General features: G+C 40.6%; 1 protein-coding gene across 2 annotated transcripts in view; it reads right to left on the bottom strand.

Annotated features, from left to right (window-relative positions):
• TAFII59 (TATA BOX ASSOCIATED FACTOR II 59) overlaps window positions 1-8063 on the bottom strand; it is a 96893-nt gene extending 88830 nt beyond the window's left edge. The window contains exons 1-3 of one of the 2 annotated variants that reach the window (XM_087701420.1): window positions 7843-8063; window positions 7644-7730; window positions 7455-7556 (exon numbers count right to left, since the gene is read on the bottom strand). In XM_087701420.1, the coding sequence (XP_087557546.1) occupies window positions 7455-7556; window positions 7644-7730; window positions 7843-7968 (315 nt within the window). In that variant the 5' untranslated portion in view covers window positions 7969-8063. Of the gene's footprint in view, window positions 1-7454; window positions 7557-7643; window positions 7750-7842 lie in introns of both variants that reach the window. The other variant, XM_087701421.1, reaches the window with a different exon arrangement.
• Window positions 8064-19269: the final 11206 nt, after the last annotated feature.

Genomic DNA, 19269 nt, shown 5'->3' with positions numbered 1-19269 from the left:
GCTGCCGAAATTGAGACTTTTGCTTCAAATCATCTTTTTTGGCTGCCGCACATTGAAAACATCCTTTACCTTTGTTGGCCCTTAATGTGCCATTTACGATGATTCGGTACCTTCTATAGTATTGACTAGCACTCTCACATCAGGACTTTATTATCTTGGTACTCATGATCAACGGCATGCTGAAATTTCTCTGTTTTAATGACACATATTCCTTCAGTGCCACATATTTCAAATTTGCTGATTTTTGTTCCATGCATTGACAATTTGATTATTACTAGGATCCATGCTGTCCAAATTGCAACAATGATATTTCCATCGCCAACAAAGTGTTCAGCTGCCCAATCAAGCATCACAATTGACAACCCTCTTGTGAATCATTGGTAAACAATGAAGAGTGTCTTCACTTACCTCAAGGACACCAAGGATTTAAACCTTTTCTTCAAGGTTATTTCTTCACTCATGCATGGTTTCATGGATTGTGATTGGGCTGGTTAATCACAAGACATTTTGATGAAAGATCTTTATATAAAGGCTATTCCTCCATCAAAGTTTCGAGCTATTGAACTATTCTACTCATGATACCTTTTAAAACATGATCTAACATTCATTGTATTGTCATAGAGGTTGCTATATCCATCAAGATGAATATATGCGACCATGACCACATACATCGTTTTTTCTAAGATTTTGTTTTTGTTCGTAGATCAGTCCGCCCATTTCATGGAGGAAAATTTGTACACCATCTCATGGACTATGCATTGATGCCCCTTAATCCATGATCCGGGCTCCCTAGCCATTTAAACTATCATCAAATGCAGTTATTGCCCCTAGTGTCCTAGACACTAAGTGACACTAAGATTAGGTTTTCCTATGCCAATTAAGCCGTTAGGGTTTTATTTTATTATAAAAAGACACCTTGTGCCTCATTAGCACAGAAGCGTGGCATTATTCATTATGATCACCTTCAGCATTGTATTCTCTCCCATTGATACATCACCTCTCATCATGTGATTGAGTTATTGTGCATCATTTAATTCCTTCTTTATCTTTCATTCTCTATCAATTAATCCTACAATTACTTCACACTTGGGCCAATAGAGAAGGAAGGCATAGAATAGAACACATTAAAATGAAGTAATGAAGTGAAGTGATCTGCAAAAGAAAGCTGAATGCAAGATTGGCCTAATCAGCACCTACACACAACTAGAATGCGTCAGTGAGGGCACTAGAACATGCAAATGGTGAAACAACAGCAAGCTGAGGAGACAGAATGTGGAGATCAGTTGACTAGCAAGTAATAGGAGGCAAATGTCTACATAGCTACTAGCAACATAAATTGGCTGATCAGCAATAGAGGGGTGGCCAAAATCTAGTTGACCTGACAAAAATGTTGCCGCCATGTGTCACCAATGTGAACACACCTCCAATTAACATAAAACTGAAATGCACTCAGTCTTCCTCAGTGTAAATAGTGTAAATACAACTAAAATAAAGTGATGGGCTGGAGAATGAAATGCACTTACTATCAGAGCTCCAAGATCTCCGTCAAACTCCAACAAAGCTCACAATTGGAAAATGAATAGCATCAAATACACGAAATGCTAACACTTATTGCATTTCTTTCAGCCCGATCTACAAACGATGGAAGGTTCACGTGTCAGTTGTCTTGCCTCTATTCACTATACTCACTTCACAACCTATTCCTCTCTCATGTTTTTAATTTAAAGTTGTATTTCTCGCTTGACCAATTGAATTCAAGGTATTGGACATATTAACTATAAGTCCCCCAAGTATTCTCTCTAACACTTTTACTTATCTTCTTTGCATATCATCTATCCATGGCCCCTCCATGTTGCAACATTGATGACAAGCTTAAAGGCCCTAACTATCTAACTTGGAGTGCAGTAATGAAAGAATGGTTTATGCAGAAGTGTCTCTAGTACATTATTTCAAGTTCTAGGTAACAATCTTAGACTAGGACATGACGATGCCAAAGCATATGCAATGCAACTTGGAGTGCAATAATGAAAGAATGGTTTATGCAGAAGTGTCTCTAGTACATTATTTCAAGTTCTAGGTAACAATCCTAGACTGGGACATGACGATGCCAAAGCATATGCAATGCAATGCCTCTTCAATGTATCTCAAAAGAAATGCTACCGATGATTACCTCTTGTGTGACATCTCCCATGTGTGGGAGAAGTTCCAACTTATGAACAAGGCTCTATCAACCATGAAACTAACCACTAACACGGTCTTTGGCCTTCCATACTACCACACATAACACTGCAATGATATTCTTGCTTTCATTACCACGATATTGTTAGCAGATTAGTCAGCTCAGGTGTGAGTCTGTGCTGCAAAGGCTACAGCATTTTATGTAGTATTTATCTGGCATTTTTTTATGCCCTTTTTAAGGCTAGGGAACATTTAATGCTGACCGGCTGCATTTATTGCTCCCCACATTTTATGCCTATATACTGTTAAGGCTCCTCCTCCTCTTCTGTACTTCAACCATCATTTGTGGATTCTTCTGGGGAGAGAGGAGCCGGTGCCGGGTGCCCACACAGCCAGTGACACTGTGTTATATGCTGTTGTCTCGTGTTCGATATGGTTTCCGTTTCCCGAGCATACATCTGAGTTCTCATCTATATTTGTGTTTTTTCATTCATTCTTTCTCTTGTCTTGTGTTTCAACAGTTTATTTCAGCATGTTGTTTATGCTTTCATTGCTGCACCACTTCTGAAATGGTATCAGTTTTCAAGATTTGTGTTTCTACTGTGTTTTGTTGCTGATTTCAGGACTGATTTACCCCTCTGCTGCCCTGGTGACTGCTGTCAACCTGATTGCGACCAGCTTTTGGCTTCCATACTCTTCGTTTTGATCAGCATATGCATCGCCTGCCTGTCCAATACCTCCTGCTGCCTGTGTTTTCCTAATCAGGCTGCTGACGACAGTTCCCTACACCTGTTTAGGCAGAGTGCAGCCTGCGTTTTGCTATTTACAGCACTATTTTGGGCTGGGCGACTGGCAGAACATGCCGTTTTTGCTGTTTCTAGCAGATTTCAACTAAATTTTTGACTTTGTGCAGCAGATTTTGGCTTATTTTGATTAGTTTTTGGGTTATACTGCATGTGAACTCTTGGTTCTTGCAGTCTGTGCTCGTGGTTTGGCCGTGTTCCCTCTCCCAATTACTTCTTTTCTCTACTTCTTTTCTGAATCCTCTCCAGATGGCTCCTCCATATGCACATCCACTGATGACAAGCTCCATGGACCTGATTATTACACGTGGAGTGCAAGGATGAAGGCTTGGTTTATTTAGAAGCGGTTATGGTACGTGGCTAATGGAGCTGTGGCACGTCCTCGACAACCTTCTGTTCCATCTGCTTTTGATGAAGACAACCATGAGGAGGTTGTGCTTACATGGGATTCGGATGATGCCCATGCTTATTCGGTATTATTCAGTGTATTTCCAAAGAAGTCCTACCGGCAGTCACCTCCTGTACGACAGCTTCAGACGTATGATCGAAGTTACAGTTGATGTACGAGGCTCCTTCAACCATAAGGGCCATTACTCTCTATGGACAGCTCCAGCAACTGAAGTTTGAATCCATAGATACGATTCAATCCTTCCTACTTCGTGTTACCCAACTCCAGGACCAGCTTCGTACTATGCAGTCTGCCCTATCAAAGGCATATCTTGTTGGTCTACAAGCTTCCTCGGGAGTTTGGAGTGGCAAATGCTTTACGGGTGCAAACATCTACGACTCCTGTCAGTTTTCTTCACATGTCCTCCATACTACTTGAGCATGAGGCTACTTTGCAACTACAAGGGAGGCTTCCGTCACATTATGGAGGTTCAGGTGAGGCTCTTGTAGCTTCAAAGAGGGGTTCAAAGATGAAGTAGTCGAAGGTCCAGTGTTATCACTATGACAAGAAAGGTCATTTAAGGAACGACTGCAAAGAGTTAGCGGCTTCTCGGAAGAAAAAGAAGCAGAAGACGAAGTGGGATGCGGACTCCTCCGACGAGTCATCATCTGCCTCAGATTCCAATTCCAATCCGCCAGCCAAGGCGAAGTCCAAGGCGCGCATCTGCCTCAGATTCCAATTCCAATCCTCCAGCCAAGGCGAAGTCCAAGGCGCGGAAGGGATCCTCTTCTTCGGATCGTGGGAAGGGCTTAGTGGCCCCATCCTCAGCCACTTTCTAGTGGTGGTGATGGGGTCATCCCTCACGACTCTCCAGTGCCAGAGAGGGAGTGTGAGAGGGTGGTGAGATGGGGCAACCGTGCCTCATCTATATGTCTATATAGATGCACAGGATCCAAAGAGGAACATCCCTGATGCATCAACCGAAGTCTGTGACAGATACAAATCTTGAAGCTAGGATTGACATCCAGGTTCATGATGGGCTGGTTACTTGACAGAGAGCAGGAGGTTTTCGTCTGGAGCCCACATGAGGGGACACTTTGACGGTTTTAGCTGAAGGCGAGATTCCATGGTCATATGTTTAGAGACATGTTTGGCAGATTGGTCGTGTATGTCCTGTGACATAGGTGGCATAACACAGAGAACTGCTATGATTCTTCTCTATTTTCAGATGGTGCTGTTATGCTCGACATTGACGTCAAATACTCTCCGAGGTATCTTGGTGGTGGACTGGCCACTCACTACTTGGATATCCATGGTTCTTTTGGTAGTTCTATGTTGTATAATTTATGATACCCCATCATTGTACTATTGTATTCTATCATATCACCCCTGATCTGAGAGAGGGTATTAGCAGATTAGTCAGCTCAGGTGTGAATTTGTACTATAGAGGTTACAACATTTTATGTAGTATTTATCTGGCATTTTGTGATGCCCTTTTTAAGGCTAGGGAGCGTTTAATGCTGGCCGACTGCATTTATTGCTCCCTCCATTTTATGCCTATATATTATTAGGGCTCCTCCTCCTCTTCTGTACTTCAGCCATCATTTGTGGATTCTTCTAGGGAGAGAGGAGTCGGTGCCAGGGTGCCCACACAACCAGTGACTCGCTGTTGTATGCTGTTGTCTCGTGTTCAATATGGATTCTGTTTCCCGAGCATACATTTGAGTTCTCATCTGTATTTGTGTTTTTTCATTCTTTCTTTCTCGTCTTGTGTTTTAGCAGTTTATTTCAACATGTTATTTATGCTTCCATTGCTGCACCACTTCTTACAGATATCAAGACTTGAACCTCTACACTAACCTAGGTCTTTACATCAAACCAAAACCCTAGAACACCTCTAATAGATACCCACAAATCCAAAAAGAAACCCTGCTAGTCATGGGAGAAAACCCTGGAATTCTCTCCTAAAGAAAACACAAGAACTCTAGCTACTAAAACCATCGAGATCCATCTTTCCAAAAGGCACAAAACCAGCCCTTCCTTCGCTTTCCATGGCTTATCCATATATCACCATTGCATCCCTAGTCCTATTTAGGTTCTTAGGAAAAAAACTCACAATACAAAAGGTCCTCAAGCCTCCATATCTAAAGGACCAAGATGAGGACCAAGGTGAACGAATATAGGATTCAAAGACAATAGTGACTGGAAACAACTCCAAGAGTGTTTCATACAATGAACAGTGTTAGCAAATTAGTCAGTCCATGTGAGAGTCATTGTGTTTCATTGAGCTAGGGATTTCTCTTCCAAAGCAGATTAGAGGTGCCAACTTAAGTTTTGTGGCTGCCTAATATTTTATGGCTAGGCAACTACATTCATCGGCTCTTCAAATGTTGACACTGCGCCTTTGAGATATGCTATCCAATAAGACTCCCTATGATCTCCCATACCTCAGAGCGGTGTGCTATGGGCTCCAATGATTGGTGGATGGGTAGAGCCTCCAAACTAACCACTGCGTATGACCCTGCCTCAATAATGAATAGAGAATGTGTGTTGAGTGTGTGTGTGTGTGCTCTTTACATGTTTGGAGTAATCCAAAAGCATTTGTGATTATTTGATTATCCCATTTCTTGGTACATAGATTCCATTTCCTAAGCATTCTTCTAAGTTCTTTCTTTGCAGTGTTTACTTTCTCTCTCCTCTTTCTCGTGTTGTGCAATTTATGTCAGCAATTTCACATCCTTCTGTCACTACACCCACTTCCAGCAGGGTATCAAAAATACGTGTTAGGTCCCAAAGTGCTGTTTTCTGCTGTTGCAGGTCTGTTCTCACACTGTCACAATGCTGATCTACCTTCTCCTAACTGCTGCCGCCCAAACAATCCTTATCTTCTGCAAAACGGCCGGTTTTCCAGCCTTGGCTGCCTGCATTTTGACATTAGCTGCCTGTGTTTTCATTGTCTCCATTATTTTATTACTGTCTGCCCGCATTTAATGCTGTTACTGACTGTGTTTTGCCTTCCAACATCTGTGTTTTCAGTTCCTCCTCATCCTGCACACTGGGCAACTGCTTTTCCAAGCTTCATTGGCTGCCTTTGATCAAATTTTTCCTGTTCCTGCAAGTTTTTGTGATCAGCTGTGTCAACACTGCATGTGAACTCGTATTGCAGTCTCTGCTGTCTTTCAGCTGTACTCACTCTTTCTTTTTCCCAAGCATTCTTCTGAGTTCTCTCTTTGCTGTCTTTCTTTTCTCTCAACTCTTGCTTGTGTTGTTCAGTCTATTTCAGCAGTTTCACACACTTCCATCATTGCACCCACTTCTACCAGACAGATTCCAAGCACCGCAATAGCCTACTTGTTTGACACCAAAAGAGTAAGAGGATAGTTGGAGGATGATGTGGCAGCCTTTGGGAGGCAGTGGAGGCAGGCAACAGTCCTCGTGAACAAAAAACACAGCAGCTAAACAGTGAGGCAGCAGGCCTCAAATAGCAAGAATCGGTCCTAAACAACAGCATTTTGGAGTAGCACCAGTTCATGGATGGCAATGAAGTGGGAAACAAGATAGCAATGATGAAGGCTAGGCAGCAAATGTAGCTGTGGAGTAATGATGCCAATGGATGGTTGGAGAGTTGGGTAATAAAAGTTTGGTAAAATGGAATTAAGAAGTGAGAACACCCACAACTGCTTTAAGGACTTTTTGAGCCTTATGTCCTATCATTTTTTAAAAAAGCTTTTGTTTTGAGATAAATCTTTTTGGGGCTGTTTTAGGGAAAATTAACATGGCATTGGACCATTCAATTCAAGTGAAAATCTGAGCAACTTCACCATATCAAAAATGATAATCCCACGTGACCATTGAAAATTGCTTCTCCATACTGTTTTAATACTTTAACATCTAAACACAGCGTGTGTTCTCATTCTATGAATAGCCCCCTTTCAGAATGATAGAGTATTGTTCTCTATTAAGTGAAACTCTCACTTAAAGATGAAGCCAACAGCCCCAAATTAGTCATGCAAGAATATTGAATCGACCATTTGGCACATGCAACGTATTAAACAAGCATGCAGCGAAGATCTATACAGACTTACATCTTTAAGTTCAACAAGTCCGTCATCGATGTAGAACAGATCCGTGTGACCTAAGGCTCTCTTGAACTTCAGCGGACCTCCAGATGCAAAGCCATACAGTGGCTGGACTAGGACGTTAACAATACTCCCGTTAATGGACGCCTTGAGGTGTCTCCTTCTCTAATATCGACAAACTCCTGCCAATGTTACCTCAATATTCTGCAGCTGAAGTGCACTATTCACGTCATCTGTAGTCAAAGTTGTCCGTTTGGAGTGCAGCATACACTTGACAGCTTCCTGAGACAACCATCCCTTTCTTTACCACACAGACAAGGTAAATGCTTTGTTTTTCAGGGGTTTCTTAAAGGGAGGCTAACTGTCACGGCTTCTCAAAGCGAGGAAAACTTACCTGCATAACCTCGCGCATTCGGTATTCGACGTCGGGAGCGAGTGCAGCCGCGACGTCATCCGGGAGGTTGTTGATGCCGATGCTCTGCGCTATCACCTGGATGGTCTCCTTTGGAAGGATGCTCATGGTGGCGCTCCCGTCTGTTCTCCACCTGTCTCAGCCTTCAGATACATGGTACAATAGGCTAGGCCAAGTGTTTTTAATTGAAAATCTCTCTCTCTCTCTAAACGTTGTTCGCATGATATATCTATATCTACTACTATATCTATATATTATTCTACCAACTATAGTATATATTTTATTGTTATATTATTTTAATTATAAGTTCCAAAAGCCCCAAACCTACCCCTTTTTCCAAAACTTCCTCATTTTCCTCTCTCCTCTTTCTTTTCCCCCTCCTTTTTTTCATCAAAACCTCCCCCTATCCCTCTCACCTCCCTTTTTTAAATTAAAACCCCTTCCCCTGTCTCTCACTTATAATCTCTCTTTTCTTTTTTCTCTTCTTTTTTTATATTAAATTCTTTCCCCCTCCCCCTTCTCTCTCTCATGTGTAGGGTTTAAGTTCTCTCTCTCTTTCTCTCTCTTAGATTAAACTTTTAAATGTAAATTTTTTGTTTAATTAAAATAAGGAGAGAGAGAGAGAAATATACAAAGAGCAAAAAAGAAATAAGAGAAGAGGGAGGGAGGGAGAGAGAATGAGAACATAAAAAAAGAGAATTATAAAGAGAGGAAATATAAAATTTAATAAAGAGAGAGAAATAAAAAGAAAAAAAAGAGAGGGAAGAGAGACAGAGAGAAGAAAATGAGAGAGAGAGAGAGAGAGAGAGAATAGGATGAAGAAGAGAAAGAATTTGAACACAATGATAGGTTCGAAAAGCCCCCAATCTCCCGAGGGCTTCCCGAACCTACCCCCTTTTCCAAACCTCCCTCCTTTTTCCCTCCCCTCTTTCTCTTCCCCTTCCCTTTTTTCATTAAAGCCTCCCCTCCTCCCCTCCCCCCCCCCCCCCCCCCCCGCCGCCTCAATCCCCTTACCTCCCTTTTTTAAATTAAAAACCCTTCCTCTCTCTCTCACTTATAATCTCTCTCTTTCCTTTCCCCCTTCCCTTTTTAATTAAATTCATCCCCTCTCTCTCTCATGTGTAAGGCCTAGGTTCTCTCTCTCTCTCTCTCTCTCTCTCTCTCTCTCTCTCTCTCTCTCTCTCTCTCTCAGATTAAACTTTTAAATGTAAATTTTTTGTTTAATTAAAATAAGGAGAGAGAGAGAGAGAGAGAGAAATATACAAAGAGCAAAAAAGAAATAAGAGAAGAGAGAGGGAATGAGAGAAAAGGGGAACATAGAGAAAGAGAATTATAAAGAGGGAAAATATAAAATATAATAAAAAGAGAGAGAGGAAAAGAAAAAGAAAAAAGAGAGAGAAGAGAGACAAAGAGAAGAAAATGAGAGAAAGAGAGAGAGAGAGAGAGAGAATAGGATGAAGAAGGCAAAGAATTTGAACACAGTGATAAGTTCGGAAAGCCCCTAACCTCCCGAGAGCTTCCCGAACTTACCCCCTTTTCCAAACCTCCCTCCTTTTCCCCTCTCCTCTTTCTCTTCCCCCTCCCTTTTTTCATTAAAGCCTCCCCTCCCCCCCCCCCCCCCCCACCCCCTCATCTCCCTTTTTTAAATAAAACCCATTCCCCTCTCTCTCACTTATAATCTCTCTTTTTCTTTTCCCTCTCCCATTTTTAATTAAATTCCTCCCCCCTCTCTCTCATGTGTAGGGCTTAGGTTCTCTCTCTCTCTCTCTCTCTCTCTCTCTCTCTCTCTCTCTCTCTCTCATTAAACTTTTAAATGTAAACTTTTTATTTAATTAAAATAAGGAGAGAGAGAGAGAGAGAAAAAATATATATATATACAAATAGCAAAAAAGAAATAAGAGAAGAGGGAGGGAGAGAGAAGGGGAACATAGACAAAGAGAATTATAGAGAGAGGAAATATAAAATTTAAGAAAGAGAGAGGAAAAGAAAAAGAAAAAAGAGAGGGAAGAGAGACAGAGACAAGAAAAATGAGAGAGAGAGAGAGAATAAGATGAAGAAGAGAAAGAATTTGAACACAGTGAGAGAATTATAGAGTGAGGAAATGTAAAATTTAAAAGAAAGAAAGAGAATTATAGAGAGATGAAATATAAAATTTAAAAGAGAGAGAGAGAGAAAAGAAAAGAAAAGAGAGGAGAAAAGGGGGGAAAGAGATAGAGAGAGAAAATAAGAAGAAAAAGAGAAAGAATTTGAACACAGAGAGAGAATTATTACTATATTCTTTTAGCTATAGGTTTGGAAAGCCCCAAACCTCCCGAGAGCTTCCCGAACCTACCCCCTTTTCCAAACCTCCCTCATTTTCCCCTCCCCTCTTTCTCTTCCCCCTCCCTTTTTTCAATAAAGCCTCCCCTCCCCGCCCCCCATCCCCTTACCTCCATTTTTTAAATTAACACCCCTTCCCCTCTCTCTCACTTATAATCTCTCTCTTTCTTTTCCCCCTCCCCTTTTTAATTAAATTCCTCTCCCCTCCCATCTCTCTCTCTTATGTGTAGGGCTTAGGTTCTCTCTCTCTCTCTCTCTCTCTCTCTCTCTCTCTCTCTCTCTCTCTCTCTCATATTAAACTTTTAAATGCAAACTTTTTGTTTAATTAAAATAAGGAGAGAGACAAAGAGAGAGAGAGAGAGAAATATACAAAGAGCAAAAAAGAAATAAGAGAAGGGAAGGGAGAGAGAGAAGGGGAACAGAGAGAAAGAGAATTATAGAGAGAGGAAATATAAAATTTTAGAAAGAGAGAGAGAGAGAGAGAGAGAGAGGAAAAGAAAAAAGAAAAAGAGAGGAGAGGGAAGAGAGACAGAGAGAAGAAAATGAGAGAGAGAGAGAGACAATAAGATGAAGAAGAGAAAGAATTTGAACACAGTGAAAGAATTATAGAGAGAGGAAAGATAAAATTTAAAAGAAAGAAAGAGAATTCTAGAAAAATGAAATATAAAATTTAAAAGAAAGAGAGAGGAAAAGAAAAAAGGAAAAGAGAGGAGAAAGGAGGGAAAGAGATAGAGAGAAGAAAATGAGAGAGAGAAAATAAGAAAAAGAAGAACAACAAAATTTTGAACACAAAGAGAGATTTATAGAGAGAGAAAATTTAAAAGAAAGAGAAAAGAAAAAAATCAAAGAGAGAAAAAAAAGAAAAAATGAGGGGAGAGAAGGAAAAGAGAGGAAAGGGGAGAGAAGGAAAAGTGATAAAGAAAGAGAGAGAAGAAAAATAAGAAGAAGAAAGAGGAAAAGAGATGGGGAAAAAGAGGAAAGAGAAAAGTCTTTTTTAAATTTAAATACTTTTTTAGAAAGAGAAGAAGGAAGAAAGAAAGAGAGAGGGGGAAGAGAGAGAGAGAGAGAATATATAATTTAAAAGAGAGAATGAGAGAAGAAAAATATAAAATTTAAAAGAGAGAGAGAGGGAGAGAAGGAAAAATAGCAAATTAAGAGAAAGGGGAGAAGAAGAAAAGAGAGAGAGAGAGAGGAGAAAAAGAGAGAGAATATAAACATAAAGAGAGAATTATATATAGGAAAAATATAAATTTTACATACTTTAAGAGAGATTGAGGGAAGGAGGGAGCCTGGCTACGCATTGGACCCAGAGGAAAGATTGAGCTACCCCATGCACCTTGGATGTTGTCAAAGAATGAGGAAAAAATAGTGAAGGAACAAATATATAGCTTTCGAACACCCACAGGATGTATGAGATGTCTCAAGGGAGCCTTCATAAAGAAAAAGAAAAGAGGTAGAAGAAGAAGAAGAAGAGAGAGAGAGAGAGAGAGAGAGAGAAAAGATAAAATATAGGAGAAAGAGAGAAGGAAAAGAGAGGAGAGAGAAAGAGAATAAAAGTGCAAAGAGAAGAAACGGAGAGAGAGAGAGAAAAGAAAAAATTTAAAAGGAGAATGAAGAGAGAGAGAGAGAGAATAAGAAGAAAAAAAAAGGAAAAAAGAGGAGAGGGAGAGAGAAGGAAAAGAGAGGGGAGAGAATAAAAAGAGAGAGAGAAGAAAAGCGGGGAGAGAAAGAAAGGAGAGAGAGAGAGAGAGAGAGAGAGAGAACGAGGAGAGGAGAAAAAATAAACTAAAATATCTTACTACTATATTATTTTATCTATAGGTTTGGAAAGCCCCGAACCTACCCCTTTTTCCAAACCTCCCTCCCTTACCTCTCCCCTATTTCTCACGTGTAATATCTCATTTTCTCTTCCCCCTTCCTTTTTTCATTAAAGCCTCCCCTCCCCCCTCCCCCCCACCTCCCTTTTTTTAATTAAAATCCCATCCCCTCTCTCTCACTTATAATCTCTCTATTTCTTTTCCCCCTCCCCTTTTTAATTAAATTCCTCCCCCCTCCCCCTCTCTCTCATGTGTAGGACCTAGGTTCTCTCTCTCTCTCTCTCTCTCTCTCTCTCTCTCTCTCTCTCTCTCTCTCTCTCTCATATTAAACTTTTAAATGTAAACTTTTATATACAAAGAGCAAAAAAGAAAGAAAAGAATAGGGATGGAGGGAGAGAGAGGGGGAACAGAGAGAAAGAGAATTATATAGGAAATATAAAATTTAAGAGAGAGAGAGATGAAAAGAAAAAAAGAGAAAAGAGAGAGAAGAGAGACATAGAGAAGAAAATGAGAGAGAGAGAGAGAGAAAATAATAAGAAGAGAAAGAATTTGAACATGGTGAGAGTATTTTAGAGAGGAAAGATAAAATTTAAAAGAAAGAAAGAGAATTATAGAGAGATAAAATATAAAATTTAAAAGAGAGAGAGGGGGGAGATAGATAGAGAGAATAAAATGAGAGAGAAAATAAGAAGAAAAAGAAATTGAACACAGAGAGAGAATTATAGAGAGAGAAAATATAAAATTTAAAAGAAAGATAAAATAAAAAAATTAAAGAAAAAATAAAAAATAGCTAATTTCTTTTTAATTAAAATAAAGAGAGAGAGAAATATACAAAGAGCAAGAAAAAAAGAAGAGGAGAGGGAGGGAGGGAGAGAGAGGGGGAACAGAGAGAAAGAGAATTATAGAGAGAGAAAATATAAAATTTAAGAGAGAGAGAGAGAGAGATAGGAAAAGAAAAAAGGAAAAGAGAGGAGAGAGGGGGGAGAGAGACATAGAGAAAAAAATGAGAGAGATAAAATAAGAAGAAGATAGAAAATTTGAACACAGAGAGAAAATTTAAAAGAATGAGAAAATAAAAAAATTTAAAGAGAAAAAAAAAAGGAAAAAAGATGAGAGAGAAGGAAAAGAGAGGAGAGAGAGAGAGAGAGAGAGAGAAAGGAGAAGAAAAGAGAGAATATAAATATAATGAGAGAATTATATATAGGGAAAATGTAAAATTTACATACTTTAAGGGAGACTGAGGGAGAGGGGGAAGAAAGTAAAAGAAGAAGAATAAGAAGAAGAAGGAGGAGAGAGAGCGAGAGAGAATTATAGAGAAAGAAAAGATAAAATAGAGGAGAAAGAGAGAAGGAAAAGAGAGGAGAGAGAGAGAGAGAAGAAAAGTGCAAAGAGAAGAAAAGGGGAGAGAGAGAGAGAGAGAGAGAGAGAAATAAGAAGATAAGAGGAGAGGGAGAGAAGAAAAAGAGAGAAGCGAGTGAGAGAGAAGAAAAGGAGAGAGAGAGAGAGAGAAGAAAAATTTAAAAAAGAAAATGAAGAGAAAGAGAGAGAGAGAGAAAAAAAAATAAGAAGAAAAAAGAAAAAAAAAGAGAGGGAGAGAGAAGGAAAAGAGAGGAGAGAGGGGAGAGAATAAAGAGAGAGAGACAGAGAAGTACAGCGGGGAGAGAAAAAAGCAGAGAGAGAGAGAGAGAATTAGACATAGGAAATTTGGGGGGAGGGGGGAGAGAGAGAGAGGAAAAAGAGGAAAGAGAAAGATGAGAAATGGATTGTTGAGCGAAGTTGACGTGTGATAGCACGGCTACTTAACTCGCAGCTGCCACGAAGCGGCCTAGCACTACAAGGATATGGAGGTATAGCAATAGCGATTTGCGACGTAAAATAGCGGCGTCGCTATGGTACTCAGACGAAAAAAACACGAGCTAAAACTCAAGAGGAAATGAGAGAAGGAGAGGAGACGAAGAGGGAAAAGGAAATGAGAGAGGGAGAGGAGAGAGAAAAAACATTAAACATAATAGGGAAAGAGAGAAAAAGAGGGTGAGGGTGAGGGAGGGAGAGAAAATGAGAGAGGGAGAGGAGATAAGAGAAAAAACATTAAACATAATAGGGAAAGAGAGGGAGAGGGAGAGGGAGGGAGAGGAAATGAGAGGAAGAGAGAAAAGGAAAGAAAGAATGAGAGAGAGAGAGGGAGAAAACATTAAACATAATAGGGAAAGAGAGGGAGAGGGAGAGGGAGGGAGAGAGAGAAGGAGGGAGATGTTGTTTTCTTGTTTGTTGTTGTTGTAGTACTGGTAGTAGTATTTTTTCTTTTCTTGTTTATTGTTGTTTAGTTTTCTTGTTTTTTGTTGTAGTAGTAGTAGTAGTAGTTTTTTCTTCTTTTATTGTTTATTGTAATAGTAGTTGTTTTTTTTGTTCTTATTCTTTTTTTGCTTATTATAGTGGTAGTGGTAGTCGTGGTCGTGGTAGTAATAGTTGTTGTTGTTGTTGTTTTTTCTTATTTTCTTGTTTATTATATTGGTAGTGGTAGTAGTAGTGGTGGTCGTGGTTTCTTGGTTATTATATTAGTAATGGTAGTGGTAGTGGTAGTCGTGGTCGTGGTCGTGGTAGTCGTGGTCGTGGTCGTGGTCATGGTCCTCGTCATGGTCGTGGTTGTGGTCGTGGTCGTGGTCGTGGTCGTGGTCGTGAACCACGTGGTCGTGGTCGTGGTCGTGGTCGTGGTCATGGTCCTAGTTGTGGTCGTGGTCTTGATCGGAGTCGTAGTCGCAGTCGTGGTCATGGTCGTAGTCCTAGTCCTGGTCGCGGTTGTGGTCATAGTCGTAGTCGTAGTCGTGGTTGTAGTAGTAGTGGTGGTTTTCTTTTTTTTTCTTGTTGTTGTAGTAGTAATGGTTTTTTTTGTTTTCTTGTTTATTGTCGTCTAGTTTTCTTATTTGTTGTTGTTGTTGTAGTAGTGGTAGTAATAGTAGTTTTTTTTTCTTTTCTTATTTGTAGTAGTAGGAGTAGTAGCAGCAGCAGCACCAGTAGTAGCAGAGATATATTTTTTTTTTGTTAAAGAAAATGACAGAGGAGGAGGAAGAGAAAAAAGAAGAAGAAACGAGAGAGAGGGAATAAATATATAGCATAATAAAGAAAGAGAAAAAGAGAGAGAGATGGAAGGAGAGGAGATAATGAATGGATAAAAAACAAAGAGAGAGTGGTGGCGAGGTCCGGTGCAACACCACGAGACGTGAAACACTCTGACATATATACGTTAATTTGAGGATGGGTGGGTGGAGACTTTACATACGTTAATTTTTGCTGAGTTACAAGAGAAGAAATCCCTTCTCAAACAATTTAAGAAAGAAAAAAAGAATGATAATAAAAACAAATTGTTTGTCGTAACGTAAACAAAATGGAAAACAATGAAGGTCTTGATGTTCAAGATTGCGAGGCGTATCTTAATTAGCGTGTCCCATATCCTTGCTCTCAATGCAAGCTGGTAATTAGACAAAAACATCGATTGTCTATAGAACACGTACGACGCTTCGACGAGTTTCAATATGAAATCATTAATCAGGCGATCTTGGATTTTCAACAAACGGTAAGAAAAGTTAATATCAATCATGCATTGTACTCGTAAGCTAATTGAATACCATATACAAAAAGATTGGGTGTGGCTGGCAAATTTTCTATCCAGGGAGGTGACGTCTGGCCCCAAGGAGGTGACGTCTGGTCCCAAGGAGGAGTGCACCCTTTGTGGCCAATTAGAAGATCTCGTGGGCATGCAATGGATGGAGTGCGTGAGCCAATCCACCACTTGGAAGGTACTACCCAATCTATACTGTCAATACGAGATGAGACATGCAGCCTTCTAGACTTACCTACAATCTAGGAACTTGAGATGGAGGCAATGATCGATGCATTGATTCCCATGGATGTCGAGACTTCTCATCCGCTTAGAGAGGAAGCATCCATACCATTATATGATGGATACCGAGTATCTCACCTGAAGACACTACTTGCACTCCTAAGTGTGCAAGCAAAATACAAGTGAAGCGATGCCAGTGTGAGCGAGTTGTTCATGTATCTTATACGTACTCTTCGTTGATTTCTTCTCGACACTATCATTAAAAACATTTGTGTTTTTTCAAGGTGTTTTATGATTTTTTTCAGGTTACTGAAATATCATATATTACCACCTGCAAATACCATGCCCGAATCTCGTGATGATGCACGACATGTTTTACGAAAGCTTGGCATGGACTACAACAACATCCATGCATGTATCAACGATTGCATACTGTTTGGAGGAAAATACGAGACTATGGAGACATATCCAAAGTGTAGTGCTCAGAGGTATCGACAGGACTTGCAAGGGCAAACCATCCCTCAAAAAGTTATTAGACACTTTTCGCTTATCCCTCGTATAAGCCACATGTTTCATACGTCTGACATGGCGAGCTTGACAACGTGGCATGGCACAATAGGTCCACAGATAGAGTTCAAGGAATATCAGCAGATTCACGCGCATGGAGCCACATTGACTCTACCTTCCCAGGCTTTGCCCGAGAGCCAAGGAATCTTCAGCTCAGTTTTGCAATGGATGGCGTGAATCCATTCGGTCGGCGCTCAACTTTTTACAGTGTGTGGCCTATAGTCCTTGTCAAGTACAATATCCCTCCATGGCTTTCTACAAAGAAAGGACATCTCATCCTTAGCTTACTCGTCCCCGGCCGCTACAAAGTAAAAAATATGGATGTGTATCTTCGTCCATTAGTCGATGAGCTTAAGATTTTGTGGGAGGAGAGGGTCATCATGCAAGATATGAGCAAGCGCGATGGTCAACGGTCCGCCAATATTTGAGCCATTCTCATGTGGACGATGCATGACTTTCCGGGATTCGGAGAGTGCTCAGGTAAATAGGCTTCCATTCTCGTTGATAATATCTATCATAACTCGTTTAAGTTTGTATTCAATGGATAGAGGTATTGGAACATGTCTGGTTACCTCAGGTTATCATGCATGTCCATTGTGCGAGCCACAGTTAGACTCTTGAAGGTCACAAACCATGAAGAAGATGGTATATCAAGGACACGCCGCTTTCTTGTCAGAGGGTCATGAACTCAAGGAAAGTTTTATTGGACGACCTCCAACACGTATGAATGCCGCAAGCTGGTATGAGCTAAAAATGGTCCACGCGAAGTCACGTCCAAACAGAATGCGACCGTTCTCAGTTTTCTACGAGTTACCATATTGGACCCACTTACAGATCAACCACTTGTTGGATCCCATGCATATTTTCAATTACGTGAGCAGCTTGCTATGGGACCACATCACAAGAAAGAGAGACACTATAGGGGCATTAATGGATTTGAAGGAGGTAGGCAAGATGGAGGTGCTTTGGTCGTAGTCATTGTTCATAATGCTTTCTTATTTGTGGCAGTTTGTACTACCGATCACGATCGCAGGATGCCTTACTCCAGAAATACACGGGGCCATTTACAGGTTGTTGGCTTTAGTGCAATGAATCTCACAGAAGGAGATTAAGACGTCCTTTGTTGAATCCGCGAGGCGGGGAGCAGTGGAGATGGTCTGTCTCTTTGAGAAATACATGCCTACTAGCATGCTCACGATACAAATCCACCTTCTTGTGCATCTTGTAGATGAAGTGGAGATTGCTAAACCTGTCCATACGCGATGGATGTTCTTCTTGGAGCGCTTCATGAAAACCCTGAAAGGCTTTGTGCGACAATGAGCTCGGCGAGAAGGTAGCATGGCTGAAGGTTGGTTGGTGTTTGAGGCGCTAGTGCATATTTCACAATGGCTACCAACGGTGAATCCAGACAACAATATGCTATGGTTGTTGAAGGACGATAATAGACTGACCAGAGATGTTGTGGTTGAAAATGGGGTAGAAAAAATAATGGATGCTGCAATGGAGGAGAATGTGAATCGCTTTTGTATGTTGCACCATGCCTCTATGGAGACATGGCTCACCAAGTATCAGCAAGCTAGGCGAGATCAAGAGGAAGCGCGATTTGAATTTCGACGTAGTATGTGCCATCGACCGATTCGATGTCCCGAGGGCATGGAGGAGATGCTGCGGTTCATGTCAACGCGATGGTTGCATGGAGCTTTGACTGCAACATCTCGCGAAGGAGCGGAGGTCTCAACCGAGGAGTGGGAATTCTTGAGGGGATGTAGTCCAAAGGTGATGACGTATTTAGGATTTGTCGTATCTATATTTTATATGCGACAACTAATTTGACTGTTTCAATGTACATTACAAAATATATAGTGCAGCGTGGTCACACGAGCAGCATTTTCGCGTGGAGCGTATTGACAAAATGCGCTCCACAATAGATTGTGGTATCATGGCAAGGTTCGAGCAAGAGAGCCGATGACGAGCAACGAATCCAAACACGGTTATAGATAAGATGGAGTATTTTGGAAACTTGCAAAGTATTGTTACAGTGAATTATTGTAGCTTCTCTATAATACTATTCGATGTGCAGTGGTTCAAAGTGGTGCTTGAAGGAGCTGGAGCAAGAGTTCGACGAGGTCCATTTGGATTTCTCGAAATAGATTGCGAAAAAATTTGGGCGGATTTGCGCGACACCTTTGTGTTGCCGGCCCATTGTGAACATGTGCATAAACTCATTTATTTGTTAATTATATTACGACATGGTACATGTCACAATAGTTTAATCTCTCTTGTACGTGTTTGTGAAGAGGTAATATTCTATTCAAACCCGCGACAACCTTGATGGTGGTATGTTATACATTCAGCTCCCCGAAGTGCGAGAGTATATCATCAAAACGATGTTCCGAGTATAGATGAGGACAATATGCAAATAGAGGGATCGATATTGCAAGGGATGGAGGCCACCGAAAGCTTGGAGCATGTAAAGGAGCCATCATCGAGTAACAATGATGGAAATACAGGAGTCCAAGAATTATTTGAGAACGAGGTGAACTCATTCTTTTGTCATGACATGTCTATCGACCTTCCAGTTTATGCCAAGTTGTGTTAGGAGATTGACATGGGACCATAGGATACTTCATACTTGGAGCATCCACTTACTCAATTCGTTGACTAATAGCTTATAAGGGTACATAAGATATGCATTTTAAGTGAGATCATTTTTTAAAGATTTATATTACCGTGCTTTGTATGATTTAAATTAATTATACTAACATCATTTTTTATCTATGTAAGTGACATTTGTGGATATTTAGATCATTAGGATGAGTCGAGGGATGAGCGATGAGGAGTTACGAGATATCTTCACACGCATACCTC

Source organism: Lygodium microphyllum, chromosome 20 (genome assembly GCF_053477565.2).
Source record: "Lygodium microphyllum isolate KBCC chromosome 20, Lygodium_microphyllum_v1.1.10, whole genome shotgun sequence".
NCBI classification, from domain to species: domain Eukaryota; kingdom Viridiplantae; phylum Streptophyta; class Polypodiopsida; order Schizaeales; family Lygodiaceae; genus Lygodium; species Lygodium microphyllum.
The sequence above is the reverse complement of the archived record's forward strand: the minus strand, read 5'-3'. Positions and strand labels throughout refer to the sequence as shown.